This window comes from Scomber japonicus, chromosome 22, assembly GCF_027409825.1.
Source record: "Scomber japonicus isolate fScoJap1 chromosome 22, fScoJap1.pri, whole genome shotgun sequence".
Classification (NCBI taxonomy): Eukaryota; Metazoa; Chordata; class Actinopteri; order Scombriformes; family Scombridae; genus Scomber; species Scomber japonicus.
Window position 1 is genome coordinate 4806914 of NC_070599.1, and position 16078 is coordinate 4822991.

The 16078-nt window shown below is 38.4% G+C and overlaps 1 protein-coding gene across 1 annotated transcript; it reads right to left on the minus strand.

Annotated features, from left to right (window-relative positions):
• Positions 1–35: 35 nt before the first annotated feature.
• Positions 36–15049, minus strand: slc1a1 (solute carrier family 1 member 1). Its single transcript, XM_053343844.1, has 12 exons — positions 14950–15049; positions 11560–11700; positions 8400–8492; positions 7691–7805; positions 6595–6637; positions 6371–6466; positions 5737–5921; positions 4250–4357; positions 2914–3036; positions 1793–1987; positions 825–959; positions 36–712 (listed from the first exon to the last, which is right to left on the minus strand). The coding sequence occupies exons 1-12, from the start codon at positions 15047–15049 to the stop codon at positions 472–474; spliced, it is 1575 nt and encodes a 524-aa protein (XP_053199819.1). The 3' UTR covers positions 36–471.
• Between the last annotated feature and the right edge of the window lie 1029 nt (positions 15050–16078).

Sequence of the window (16078 nt, forward strand, 5' to 3'; positions counted from 1 at the left end):
AAAGATCATTCAAACATTTTCAAGAGTTATGGTCTAATCAAGACACAAATAAAGTTGGATTGAATTGTAAAATATTATTATCTTGTTTACTAGTGTTGAATTGATTTTTTTTTTTGCAGAATACATACACACACCATCCAAAAAGAAGGTCCTCATGCACAACTCACACAAACAGCTCTTCTTTTGAGTGCAACTTTGCAAGAAAACACTCTTAATTAAAAAGATAACAGACTTTTCGTAATCTTGGCACAATATCAGTGTAAGAAGGAAGCACTTTAATCTGGTCGTGGTTGTAAATGTCCGACATGAAGGGTGATCATCTTGGATAAGCTTAATGGAGGCTGCTATTGCTAATGTTTGAGCTTTGTTGTGGCGCTCACTCATCATGGTGCAGATACATGATGGAAGGTTGTTCTGCTTTACATCCGTAGCAGCATGGCACTTTCTTTGCTCCACTGAGCCGACTAGAAGCTAAAACTGGGAGGTTTCAGTAAAGGAGATTGCATCTGTCTTGTCGACGGTGAAGCCTCCGTTGACATAGGATTTCTTCTCGCACTCTTCGTCATCTAAATTGGCTTCCAGGGCGAAGGGGTTGGCGACGTCCACGTCTGATGTTAGATCCATCCTCTCCAGTTCCCTCTTGGATAGTTTCTGGACAATGCCGGCTCCGTAAGCATCACCAAGCACGTTGATCATAGTTCGGAACCGATCCCTGGAACAAACCACCAAATGAATTCTACAGCATCTATTTTACTTTAGAATCTTACATTTTTCATCACAGAAGAAAAACAACTTGCATAGAAGATTGACAGAAAATAACTTACAGCAGCCAATCCACAGCAACTATCAGTGTGACGTCATTTGCAGGTAATCCTACAGCTGTTAAGACTATCACCATGGTAACAAGACCAGCATTAGGAACTCCTGCTGCTCCAATACTGGCAACCGTTGCTGTTATACTAAAGCAAAGAGAAACAAGCATACAGAAAAAAAATGTTACCTCTATACCGAAGAATTTTGCAATTTGGCAGTCCAAATGACTTTTTAAAAAAGTACAAATATCCATGATGCCCCAACAGTGAAGCCTATAATGATCCCTGGTTTTTCCTCTGTGCCACCAGCAAAACCACCAATCAATGTTCTTTCTTTAAAGGGGACATATTCTGCACTTTTGCAGGTCTAGATTTAAGACTACCCAATAAGACGATGTAAATTGTAGTCAGATTTCACATCTTTCTCTTGCTCTTTACTCAAAATGTGAACTTCTCATTATGGCATTATATAAATGACTGAAAATCTCAAGAAAATGACAGTCTCACAAACAAGTTTGCCAGTTGTCATGCAATTGTAGATGTTCAAAATTCTATTTTTCTAATCATACTAGGGACTTCTCATTTGAATGAAGAATGAACTTTCAATCCCAGCAGAGGAACATTATGGAAAATTGTTTTTACTTGAAAGCACTAAAACAGCTTAAACATCATTTAAAGGGACCTTATGATGAGGTTGATTTATCTATTTTCCTTTTTAAGGTAAAGAACTAACTTTAAACCGTCTAGGGGGAACAAAGCCAGCAGTTATTGTGCCTTAATGTCCGTGATGTCTGTGATAACTTTATTATTATACATGCTGTAGATCACCACGTCATTCATTTTTTAATGTTTTCTTTAGTGTCTTATGTTTTTATTATTCTTATGGTGTTTTAAGGTGTGGTTCCTTGCTGGTCAATAATAAAGTTGTGTATTGTATCATAACCTGCAGTTAGAAATGCCCCAGAGTGACTAAATTGTACCTGATGGTAACAATCTGGCCAATGTCCAGAGCATAGTCATTCAGCTGGGCGATGAAGATAGCAGCCACTGCCTCATACAGTGCTGTGCCATCCATGTTAATGGTGGCACCCACTGGGAGGACGAAGCGGGTGATGCGCTTGTCGATGCGGTTGTTCTCCTCAGCACATCGGAAGGTGACGGGCAGGGTGGCAGAGCTGGAAGACATGTATTAAACTCAGTGGTTGCTTTGTTATGGTGACCTTATTGTCCACGGTGGTTTAAAGTCATAAATATGAAAAATGAGTCTTTCCCTGCTGGCCTGAAATTAAATAGACTAGTGCAGTGCCCGTTAAAAATGTGCCAGTTTGCAACGGGCTGATTGCTTGGCCACTGGCCGCTGCTTTGATACTTAGAAAAATTGATACAGATGGTGTGAGGTGTGAATGAGTATATACACCAACAACATGGAATAAATGGACAAATCTCTTTTCGATTGGCCTAAAATAAGGGCTGCATCTAAAATAAAGTGGATGGATCATACTGGGCTCTGAGATTGTTCTTATTTTTTATTGTGCCTTCAGTTTGGATTTGAGTGAGTATGTCTCCTCCACAGATTTGTGCTTTGCCTGTAGTTGGTCTCACAATAACCAAGGTCTCAAACCATAATAGGTAAACTGGTTTTGAACTGCCCATGTATTTGCCCTGTTTGATGTGCATAACTACAGTCATTGTGTATTGAGCTTTGAGCTCTCAGACACTCTTTTCACTGTCTACTTTTCTCTCTTTAGAGCACTTTTCGCTGACTCATGTCACACCTTGTCTCTGGTCTCTACATGACATGCAGGAGTCAGTCGTCAGAGCCTTGAAGCTGCCCTAGCTAGCTAATTGTTGGTTTATTCAAAGTTTATTAATATTAAACAAATCGTGTGTCCAAATTGCACCAAAATTGACACTGCACTCCCTTGGTTCCCCAGCCATACACCCAACAACTGTGGATTTGTTTGGATGAATGGTTCAAAATATATGTGAATGACATACATACATACATACATACATACAGCAATAGAGAGATTCCTTCCTTTAGTAGAGGTAAAATGAATGGCAATTTATGAATGAATGCAAGCACAAACAAGATTCTGACCTGGAGGAGATCATGAGTGCTGTCACCAGTGCCTGAGCCATTCCCAGTGTGAATGTATACGGGTTCTTCCTCACAATGACAAAGAAGATCAGTGGCAGGCAGATGACGGCATGGATGGCTAGACTGAGGAACAAAACAGCTTATTCTACAACAATGTACTATATACTGGTTCTGTATCACTAGTTCAATATAAGGCATTTAGAGAAATAGGTACACTTCATATCTATAATCATAAGACAAAAGAAAAGTGCTTTTAGTTTATTATTACATCATTAACTATTCAGTTGCCCCATGAAAACGTAAACTCCCTAAAATGTTTTGCACACTGTTAAATCAAGATATAACTAGAATCAATGTCATGCACTCACTTTGTGCTTATACTTGTTTACTTTACAAAAGATCCCTCAAAAGTAGAATGCAACCATGTAAAATATACTTCATTACAGGTAAAAGTGCTGCACTGACCACAGAACACAAAAATATTGTATTATGAACTGCAAAATGTGCTTAAAAAAGTACTCCCTATGCAGAATATCCTCTTCCAGAACATTCTATTATATATATTATATAATTGTATAACTGATGCGATAAGGTTAATGTAGCAGTATTTCATTGTTATAGTTGGTCAGAGTAGGTGATTTTAACTACTTCATTTATTGTTTGGTAGTTTAATCCATAACAATTCATCACATTTTATGAGGTTTTATGTACAATCTTCTTCTAGAAACTACAGTTGTCAGCTAAATCATTTAAATGATTAATTTCTTGTAATTATCTAATTTCTTCTGAAAAGTAGATCAAGTATAAAGTGAAACATAAAGGAAATATTCATGTAAAGTGTCTTAACATTGTACTTAAGTAATTATCACATGAAAAACATAAAATTAAGTGAGGTGTGACAGCTGGAAGTTATCATGTGTAAAGAGTCTACACCTCAAAGTTTTACCCCTTTCTACATGTGAAAATTTCAAATTCACAAGTAACATATTTTCACGTAAAGTTTTTTATCTGCATTTTATGCTGTGGTCAGAACATTACAACAAAGTGCGAACACTATGCACACTGATGTCACACTCAGAGCCTTGGACTAACCCTCTGACCTAAACTAGAAGGGATTTACTGTACAGTCCTTAATGGTGTCGCTTAGATTTAGAGGCAGGAGCGAAGCTTTCATTACTGCATCTGCAGGTTGAGCAGTTTTAAATGTCCTTGGCCCTTATCAGTGCCCACACAGAGCTCAGCTTTTACTGTATCGCTGGGGGGAGAATCAGCCCAAATGTCAACCATAAATCCCAGTGTCTGGAACAGGCGGATACAGAGTAACAGGACAGCTTACCCACTCAGCACCGTCACCATATAAAGACCCATCTTCCTGAAGATCTCCCAGTCTTCCACTTCAATGATCTTAGCAGCGATTAGGAACAGGATCCCTATCGGCATGTAGCTGAAAAAACACAAATGGTTTGAGTCATTTGGGGTATGGAATATGTGATTATAGCAAATACTGTGTAGTTGACTACAGACTACAGATAAAATGATAAGTTTATTAACCATAAGTCAGTTGACAAAATAATTCCATTCTAATGATTGATTCATCCTCAAGTATTTTTTAAGACCAAAATGTAAGTTTTGAGCAGTTGGTGGGACAAATGAAGAAATGTGAATATGCCAACTTGGGTTCTGGGAAAATTGTGATGGGGATTTTCCACTAATGTATAGACCAAGCGATTTAACTAATCTAGACTTAATTTTGACACAGTATAAATTTTTTTTTTTTATTATTGTATCTATCAAAGACCCAAAGACTTCTGCTACCTATGTGAGTTCAAAGCTGTTTTATTATATGTAGCTTCAAATTCCAGTCAGTTTAGTCATTTTCAAATGTAATTTAATTTTAATTTGGAAGTTCTGTTTTCCTTTCTCAGACTGTGCCAAGTTCTCTAAAGCTATATGTGTCATGTTTTACAAGTAGCTACAAATGTCCCAGTGGGAAGTCCCCAACACTGGAAATGGATAAAGTAAAGCTAAACCAGAGGGGAGTTATAATTCAGAGGATGGTCCATGCATTCTGGAAATATTGTTGTGACAACAATGTTGAGATTCCAGTGCCAAACACACACATACACACAGTAGGAAAAAACCTGGCATCTCCATAACTTGATTTGGCCTTCATATTGTTCTATAGTGCTCATCTTACAAATATTTGTAAAAGGTTAAATTTATCTTGGATAGAATAAAAAAAACTTAAATGACAAAAAAATATATCTAGGATGAACAGGTATAATAATAAAATGTTATGAGATGCCACATGTTGGCCTAAGAGGTATAGTTTATTGGCTAACTAGCATAAGCTGACTGTTAGTGTTGGTGGGCCACCATGCCATATTTTGTGTTGGTCTACTATGTATAAAAATCTTCTTCTAACACATCAACTACATCTCACCCCCAAGTTTGCAACCCCATCCAAATAACTCCATCGGGTGAGGACCATGAGATGTGATTGAAAGCTCAGTACTAAGAAAACCTTGAGGTAGATGTTTTGTTAACTACTGTTTAAATGGTGAAGAGCGAGAAAATAATTGAAGTTTTCAGTACTAGCCAGATTCAAAGGGGCTAGGCCATAAAGAATGTGTACTGGCCAAGTTCAGGTCTCAGATGTAGGAACATGCAGAACCTATACATCCATCCTTTAAAAAGTACTGACAAAGTTGCACTTACATAGTAGTCCAAGTTTTAAAAACTGAAGGAATGCTCCTCAGTTTACCTTGCACATAGGTTTTAACTTTGGAAGCCCATGCCTGTAGATCAATCTTTTATACATACCACATAATTATTTGGACCAGTTTCATGGTTGCTTCATTTAGGGCATCGAAAAATTCCAGGAGGATGCGTCCCTTTTCACCCATCTTCCCAATGACGAGTCCAAAAGCAACACAGAATACGATAAGGCCCAATACGTTGATTCCATCAGAATACGCCCCAATGATTTTATAATCCTTGGTGATATTCTGCCGACAGAGGAAACAAGGAAGGGATTCATTCAGTTAGCCAAGACTAGGCCAGGAAGCTGCTTTCACAGCCACATTAGCTGACTCTAAAGAGCCATTGATGAGCTGTGCAAATGTTTTCTATGGGATCACAGCCCACTGACCCATAGCTACTTATAACTCATTATTGGGTCTTCTGATGAATTTAGATCAGACGCTGGTTGCCAGGTGCAGAAACATGAAACTGCACGTGAAGCAGATGGCTCAACAAGGACACACTGTTGTCGTTTTAAGATCAGAACTCGAACAAGTCGACAGAAGAATGTTTTCTATAAAGGACACTTGTAGACTCGAGCATAAACCTTTTTTGATTCCTAGAAATTTGGGAGTCAGGAAAGGCAATGACATTGATAGCATTAAGGTACTGACTGCTCTCTAGATGATCAGAATAGAGGATTGATCACACCTACTTCTACTGCTGCCATGATAGTAGTAGTCAGAGGTGGAATTGTGGTGGTCTCAGCTGACGGTTTTGGAGGCTCCAACTCTTTGCGCTTGGTCTTGTACTAGAGGTCACAGAACAGAACATTTGTGATACCTTCATATGGCTTCATACTGTATTATCATTATGTACTGCAGGTCTGAATCACAGTTTAAACAGTGGCACAGAAATGAATGATGGATGTACTTTTACCTGTTGAAAACAAGCCTGCACCAGATTTTCTGGAAACATGTTTCTGTTGATGGGAAAAGATCGGGGGTGGATGAAGGACACAGAAGATAATGATTACAAGAGTATTGCAGTCATTCAGTGACAGATGAGGCATTGCAAAAGACTCTTTAAGTTAATTATGTCATGTTCCTATGCTTGTGTCTTTTGAGGCAATAGTGCTAAAACACTGAAATCAGCTATTTGAAGATTGCTTTCTCCAGGGATACCAGGGAAGATTTTATCAATAGAGAGATGTGGGGATATGTGATTTTCAGTACATTCTACACATTATTTTCAAGGCATCTTCTTTTAATTCAAGAAACTTATTAGTGGCAAAAGTCTAATCTGAACCTAAGAGCTCTGCAATTAAAGGCCTCAATTTGCTTCAAGCAACGTGCTTGTCTAACAGCACCTGAAAACCCTTTTCCAATGTCCAAATTAACATAATCTTTAAGCTTTCTGAAGACAACACCACAATCAGAAACACTTTTTCAGAGAGATCGGCCAGGTGTGTGGGTGTATGAAAGGAAGGGAAGGTTCAGACGACTCATTCAAGCTCCCTTTTCATTCTTCACACAACTACTTCTGTCACTTCTGGTGTGTACAACCGAGAACACTGGCAATGCTTTCATGGGTTGTCAGAAAATGTGTGCCCCATTTCTATGATTTATTGCATTGAGCCTACAAAGACATGCAAAAAGCATACAGAGTGGGAGAGGCACTGGAATGTGGCAAAGAAGAGGCTATGGCCCACCCTCAATCATGGCCATTCCCAATAAGTATAACCACCTTTACCTTTGGATGGTGTTGAACAATATGTTGTACAATTTAATTTATTAGAAGCTTAAAGACAGAATAGGAGGCGTCAAATCACTTGATTGATCACCATAGGTCTAATATTTCAATTTTGGAGCATCAGGGAAAGACATAAGCCTACAGATTCTTTTTCTAAGTTGGTCAAATGGAAACTTTCACTCGGCTGTTGGCAAAAAGCAGTAACATGGGTTAAAATGCTGATGCCCCCCTTCTATGTGTATATTTAGCATATTCAATTTCTTTCACATGGCTGTTAGGTCACCTGATGAGGTCCAGGAGTGTGTCAACTGTTGTGACGTTGGGCGTGGTCCCAACTCTGTCAATGTGATCAGCTGTCTGAGAGACTCCTGGTTTGATAGTCATCACTAAAATAATGCCTGGAAAGGATGACCACATCTCAGTAACACCGTCAACCACCACTTTTACACACAGCATCATTGAAGTGAACTTTAAAGTCATTCAAAAGATAGAATTTAAAGCAATCGTTTCAGTACAGAGTTGGAATCAGGATGTGGTTTAGCCTAGCATGGCATAACAACATGTGGCAAGGAAATGGCTAGCTTATTGGGTCTATCCAAATTTTCAAAAACACCTCTAAAGCACACTAGCTATAAGTGGTATTGTTGTACTTTAAATTCATACTGAAACAGTAATGTAAAAACTATAATTTGTGGTTTTACTTGGAGTCACATGCTAGAACTATTTTGTGACAAGGTTTCCCGCCTAGCTTAAAGACTTTAAAACATACACAAATCAGTTTTAATTGATATTACTCAGTAGCTGCATGTCATTCACTGACTCTTTGAATTATACTTATGAAGCTTGTATCGGCTATTAAACTGCTGAAACTAACACAATATGTGTTAATTGGTGAAATCTAAAGGTGTTGGGAGGCATATTTTCTAAATTTTGGACAAAGCCGGACTGAGTAAAGTGAAGAGAGGCTTGAGAGAAGGAAAATATCAACTCACCGAGAATAACTGCAATGATAGTTGTTGAGAAGTAATATACAACAGCTCGCAGACCTATCTTTCCTGATACCTCAGAGTCCAGGGCTGCAACACCTGAGGACAAACAAACACAATTTTTGATCCAAATCTAAACCAAAGGCTTGCCAAACAGTCTAGTGTCAAAAATATAATTGCAGCTTGTAAATTGACTGAAAGGTTTTTCATGCCAAAATTCATAATAGACAAAAGCTAAAGGAGGAAGCAGCCCGATTGACTGTTTTTTCATCTAATCAGGCTGCTTCCTCAAGAGGCAAGCGAGGGATTTTGAAAACGACTGATCAAGAAAGAAGAAAAGATTTTTAAAGAACATGAGAGAAAATGACAACAGAAACGCTTAGATTTAGTAGCTGAAGAACATTCAACAGTCTCTACTATATAGTTTAGTGTTATTATAATGCTGTTTGTATTATCATTATTTGTCATTTTCTTCAAAGTTCTCTTAGTTGGAGCTATTTATTATTCTTGTTCCACTTAATAATTAAATGTTAATTTATTTTGTAGTTTGTTTTTGAAAAATATAGCTGAAGTAATTTCACTTGTTTTTTCAGGTCTTTCAACCATATCCCACAGCCTCCCTCATTAAAAGGAATGAGCAAACTCGATCTGCTGAATACCAAGCCATTAAAATACATGAATACCACCAAACACCACATAAATTCAGCTATGATATGCCATTCATTATTGCTGAAGACCATGAGAGGAAGTAATTACTGAAAACAGTTAGTAAACTGACCTTTAAGTTATTTCGTCAAAGCAGTTTTAGATACTTCCATAGAGTATATTTCTAATAATTGGAATAATTGGATCCTTATGTTCTGCCGTATAACTGCTGAAAACCAACATCCAAGACAGATTGAATTGATGTCAAAGCTGAATAATCTGTAATCAGGTTGTTTACCATCCATTTCATCCCTAAGCAGGATAGAGACAATCCATTTGTCTCCTTTTGTGGACAGAAAAAAGGTATCAGGAGAGCTTTCGATACTGACTGTGCAGCTGCAGGCATTGCTTAGATTCATTTAATACGTAGTAAGAAATGATGGTACACAGGTGGGGAAACTCAAGGGAAATGCAGGTGGGAAAAACAAATTCTACTAATCAACAAGTACTGATGCGGAAACTGGCATCATGGACTAATAATGGAACAAAATGACTGGATGGAAAAGTTCTTTATCAAACATAATTTGTCATTTATACTCATTGATCATTCAGCTTTAGTTCAAGCTGAAGGTAAAAAAAGAAAGAAATCTTGCTATCAAAGTGCTGCTTATATTCCTCACTCTCTGTCATATTATATAAGATCAGTTTGAGGCTTCTGTGAAATATGCCATGTCATTTCTTCATTTTGCATCTATAAGAATGGATTGCTTCTAGGCCTACTTCCATTCCAGCAGGGAGTCTTGATATGCTGCTGTGAATGATGTGAGGAGGATTAGCTTAGGAAGATGTAATGCAGCCTCCTAAATGACATTCTTCACCAGTCAGCTGGAGTATCAGATACCCCCCTGCACTCGTCTTGTGTGTTTTGAGACTGTTTCTTCCTCTTGACTGAGCTGAACACAACCAGATAGATGTTTATCTAACTGGAGCTTCATTGCATTCAGGCTGCAAGAAGCTTAAAACTGTGTTGTGCACAGTCTGACACGCACTGGTTGCATCTCATTGGTTTACAGCTACGTGCCATGCATTTATCTTCCAGTATCATTTCATTTTGACATAACTTGCTACCAAACACTAAAAAGGTTCAATGATGAAAAGCCTCTAGTGGCCTGCTAATTTGTTTACCACCAAATAGCTACTTATCAATTAATCTGTCATATCATTTGACAACAATCGCGATGTGTATCACAAGTCATTAGTTTATTGTTACTGTCTTTTATTCCATTTTATTTTACTTTATCTCGTTTTATTTTATTTATATATTTGTATATTATATTTTCATCATCTCCTTACTGTTTTTCATTGTCCTCTATCTTCATCGTATCAATGTCAGTCTTGTTGCTTTTGCTTTGTCTGTCAAAGCCCTTTGTAAACTGGTGCTATATAAATGAAGTTATTATTATTATAACAAGTTTGTAGATTTGAAGGTTAACCAAGATGGTGTAAAATGTGTGTATTCTGTCTATACAAAAGTTAACAACCAAAGGCATTCAGTTTGTTACCACCACAAAGAAAAGCAGCAAATTCTCACATATTTACCATCTTTGCTTGAAAAGCTAGCACATGCTGCATAACTACGCTAAGGGGCCCCTGGGCACTGAACCTCACGCCCCCCAAACAATTTTATTCCAATTGCTGTCGAATGGAAACCTTGTAACTTTATATTTTGTTTACATACTAGGTTTCCAACAGTGATCATAATCATCACAAGAGAATGGGTCACACTGTATGGTAGATATGGTAACTGATTGTCCAAATTGTCGTTGAATCATTTTTGGTCCATTGACTAATTGGTTAATCAACTCTACTGTCTATACACTGGTGTATTTTCCTATGCTATAATGTAGTTAAAGTGAGGAGAACAAGGCCTCCATGTCCATCCATCACCCTGACCTCTATGCTCTTGACCTTACATCAAGGTTGGAACAGAATGCAGAATCATCCAATATGAACATACTTCATATGGTTCAAGGCTGCATTAGTATCCCCAGGATCCCCTGGGCACTGAAGTCCACGACCCCCAAACAACTTTTATTCTATTCTAATTGGATAATGCTGCTTTTGGATGGAAACCTTGTATCTCCATATTTAGTTTTGGACATACTAGGTTTCTGAAAGCGACCATAATTATCAACATCAAGAGAATGGATCAAGCCTTGTGTCATATTTCTGTAGAGGCTCCCCCAAAAAAGACATTTTTACTCCCATCATTGAGGGTCCCTTTCTGCTCAAAGGCCCTGGGCACTCGCCCAGATCGCCCGGCGGGATGGTAGATCCGGCCATGATATGGATACTGGACTGGTTTTCTCTTCTAATGGAAACTGATGAACACCTTGTGGTTTGTTGATTTAGTTCATTGGATAAATTAAACTGGCTAATTGCTTGAAGCTCATTAATTAAAAGTACACTGACCTTTGTAAGCATATGGGTGCAATTAGATTAGTAGTTATATTTAAATTACCTGTTATCATGCTTGAAATGATGAGCGGAAGGATGACCAGCTTAAGCATCCGCATGAGGATCTCTCCAGGAAACCCAAAATACTGCTTGTCGAGATTAGAGAGGGATGCATACTCTCTGACCACAATGCCCAAACTGATCCCTGCAAGATTAGAAGAGAGGTACAGTCAAATAATGAAGACTAGTTGGTTTCAAAAACAAGAATACAGTCATAATCAAGTTAAAAGATTAGTCTGGTTGGTCTTGGCAACATAAAAATGAAATACAGACATAGAAAGACACAACGCTGCACATTTCTAATATTTAAAATGTATTATATCTCTTAATTGGATGCAGAATTAGCTCTGTATTAGCTGCTGTCACCATCATATTAATACACAGGTCAGTAAGGTTTACTCTCTATGGAAATCATGTGACACAGTGCACACTGGTGTATATTTTCCAGCTATAAAACTCACATGTGTCCCACTCAGTGATTTTAGTAAAGCACTCCAAACATTTGAGTGCGTTATCACACGTAACAGACCACCATTAAAGTTGCTTGTAAAAGACTGGGATGACACAGCAAATGGTGATCCATTAAAATATGACCTATGGGAGGAGGTATTTCAATTATCCCTGGTTCAGGAAGATCTATTTCATTTTTTTCCCATGGACGATGTTAGGTGAATGACATTTCTATTGCTTGAATTGGAATGAAACTTTCCTGGTTAAATGATATGTCTAGAAGATGGAAAACTGTGTTGTTCTGCATGTTCAAAGTCAAAGGTACAAGCCTGTGTACAGAAAGGAATTGGAGACTTTCAATCACAGCTTAATATTCTGTGATGTATACTTCTAATGACCTGTGGTGCCACCATCCCATTTCTTAAAGGATTGCCTCTCTCAAATTACAGATAGTCCTCTTGCATACTCATGTATGGATCACAAGTATGTATTCATATTGTTTTGATTAGTTACGCAAAATTAATGCAAGAGGAAATTATATAATGTTGAAGCAGGACTCTGATCTGCACCTGACTGGACTCTCTTCCATAGCATTGGTAGTGAGGATCATGAGTACTGTAGTATTTGAGCCCATCCACCATGCCAAAGTGACATATAATGATAAAACCCAATTTCTCAAAAACATCACAGTGAGCATCAACCAGTGACTACATCAACTTGTCACAAAACAGAATTTTGTTAAATTATGTGGATCATTTCTCCAGTTGTAGCTTACAAGAGAGATAATATTGATTAGTGTGAAGGTATGTCTCATATTGCCATAGTAGATGGAATGTGGTCGACACAAAAACGTAATTTCAATGCAATGTTTCATATAAGATGTAACAAATATGGAGCTATATAGTAGGGGTAAAGCAGAATCTGCACATAGTATTTGTAAAAGCACAAAAACTGAGTTTTGACAAATTTATTTCATACATATATTTTAAGTTATTTGTATCCAGGGAGAAAAAAACATTTTCAAATAACAGCACGCAGGTCAGGACTCGTTGCACAGTGAGGTTACATCACTGTCTGCTCCTCTGCTCTGCTCTGTTCTGCTGTCTGCCTCTGTCACAGGTGTATACATGGCTGCAGGTGTGCCTCTTGTGGGGCTGAGATTTGGATGAGTGGTCAGTGCAGTTGTCTATGGTTTGAGTGAGACCCAGTGTGTGATCCTTCCTTCTAAATGTGAATAATGAATTATCTTCAAAAAGTTGGTGAAAAACTTTCACTTTTGAGCCTGTTTTTTAAACCCCTTTACAACAGGAACATGCTCACTGATGGCCATACCATAAATCCAGTTGATTGTTACTTCATCTGGAGAGTATTATGTTTCTATTTTTACAGCTTCAAGATTGGAATACAAAATGGGAAAAAAAGCTTTCAGCAACCAACGGCAACCACTTACTTTGCAATGTTGGTATTTGCTGATGTAGAGCACCATGTTCAAGCTGCTTGTAACACTGTCTCTAAGGCTACAGGTTCTCCACGAGGTCAAGCCAATTGGGCAAATTCTCCAAATGTTAACCTGCACCAACTACTGTATTAGCATCAGCAGCAGTTTCAACAGTACAGGCAAAGAAAGTAACAATTGCCACATTAGTTGCTTTGACTTTCTTTGAGTGTGTCCAAAGCGGAAGAAAAACCCCTATCATGATCTTTAAAGATGTGCTCAGAGAGAAAGCAAAGCCAAATTTTGTCTCCTGTCATTCGCACAAATTTGTGTTTAAACAACCAATAAACCAACTGTATGTTGGCTGTAAGCTAGCTAGCACCAGATGCACTGACTGCACTTTGTTATTTCCTTCAGGTCTCTCTTTTTACATCTCTGTTCATTTATGGTAGATTCATAAAGCCACTGTCCATTGTCTTTTTATGCCTCTATAATTTGCTTTGTGTTATCTCTGTAATTTACACATTGAATCTTGTCACAAACCAAACTGTAAAATTGTGATTTTAAGAGGAGTTACAGGCTGGAACTAATTATTGACGAACAATGGTCAAACATTTCTGAAGTCCTGTCATTACACATTTAACAGTCTGTACACAGACTATACTAAAACCTGTCCTCACAGGTGATGATCTGGCAACCTCCTGTATAAGTTCAAGGTTCAAGTTATTGCCAGAAATGCAGCACAAATCAAAAAAATGTTGAGTTCCAGCACATACTGTAACTCCTTATAAAACCACAAATTGCTATATTTCTGTACAGATTGAACAACTGACATACAACATACAACTTTAGACAGAACCAGGGTACCTTTTTCCACCCCTTTCCAGGATTAGGATTAGGGTTAGGGTTAGGTTAGTTTTATTTTACAAACATTTTGAGCTATTTCTTACAATCTGAATGCAAGCAGGTCTTACTAATCTAGCAGCTCGAAGTAACCAGTCAAAAAATATGAGAAGACATCCTATAAGCAGAATTCAGACATTGTAATGCTTTCCAAGTCCACAGATAGCGTACTGTACACTGTGCTGTGGTGCCACACATTGACCCAACATCAGCTGTCACTTCAGTCTGGTCACGTTTGACTGAGACACATCCAGACACAGAGGAGGAGAAACCTGCTCTTTGCCTCTGGAGGACAGAGGGATATGTCTCCTACAGCACCACACAGAGTCCTCATCCTCCATTCTGTATTATGTATTATATATTCAAAATGAATATTTAAAAAACACTGCATGTGCCTACTTACACACTCACAATTACTGTTGCTGTTTAGTCAGCTGATGTAAAAGAGGCTAATTTATTTCAACACTGACAGCGGCAGAAAAAAGACTGAATGGTAAAACAAAGATAATAAAGGAGGGATGGATATGGAATTAAAAGACGACATCAAGAAAGCTGTAAGCATTCTATCAGCATACATGAACAGACATCGGGGGGGCTTTCACATACCGAGCAGCACTGATAGAACCGTGGCAAGCAGGAGCCAATTCCTCTTCAGCAAGCCTTTGAAATTCACGCCTCGTCGCTCTTTGTTGCCCATCATGTCCATGGTGTTGCTGTCTCTCCAAAAAAAAGGGGAGAAACACAATGGCCCCCGTAGAGGCACAAAAGGCTCCTGCGGTCCGGATGTCAGACGCAGATGAAGAAGGCAGAGAAGAAGAGGAGGAGGAGGAGGAGGATGGAGAGTCGCTGCGTTGCTACAGCAAAAGGATGCAGCCCGTCAGACGCTGCTGATGGCCAGTGTTGGTGTGAAGGAGGGAGGGAGTGTGTGTGTGTGTGTGTGTAGCAGAGAGGGAGGGAGGGAAGGAGGGAAGGAGGGAGGGAGACGGTTGCCTTCCCCCTCCACCACCACCACCCTTCCCCCCCTCTCAAGGTGTCTGACATTTTCTCCTTTTCATGCCTGTGATGCAAGAAGAGGGATACAGATTAATCCAGTTTCTGATTTGAATTTACGGATGATTCCAGGACTTTCAATGAGTCTTAATTTAATCTAGAACACTTACACAGACTAAAGCTGTTCAGGTCAAGGCCTGGGTTTATCTTGTAGTTGTATGCAGACAGAGTGTGGCTGTTGCAGTAAAAACTACATATCTGGTTTTATTTCTTATCTCGTACCTCCAGTTGATATTCTACTATTGCCTCACTCAGTATATTGGTTTCTCTTTACAATTATGTTATGTGACAATGCTGCCATCTGCTGAGTCCATGACAGCTTTCTCTCCATGTCACCAGTGGTGGAGGAAATACTCACATCCTTTACCTAAGTAAAAATACTCCATTACAAGTAAAGGTCCTGCATGAAAAATCATAAGTATTATGAGTGATGTAGTATGCAGTATTACAGTAAAAGTAGTGCAGTATTATGAGTGATGTAGTATGCAGTATTATGAGTGATGTAGTATGCAGTATTAGTGATGTAGTATGCAGTATTACAGTAAAAGTAGTGATATATTATTATATATGACATCATTAGATTATTAATAATGAAGCATCAGTGTTAGAGTAGCATGTTACTGTTGTAGCTGCTGGAGGTGGAGCTAGTTTATACTACTTTATATACAGTTAGCTAGTTTACACT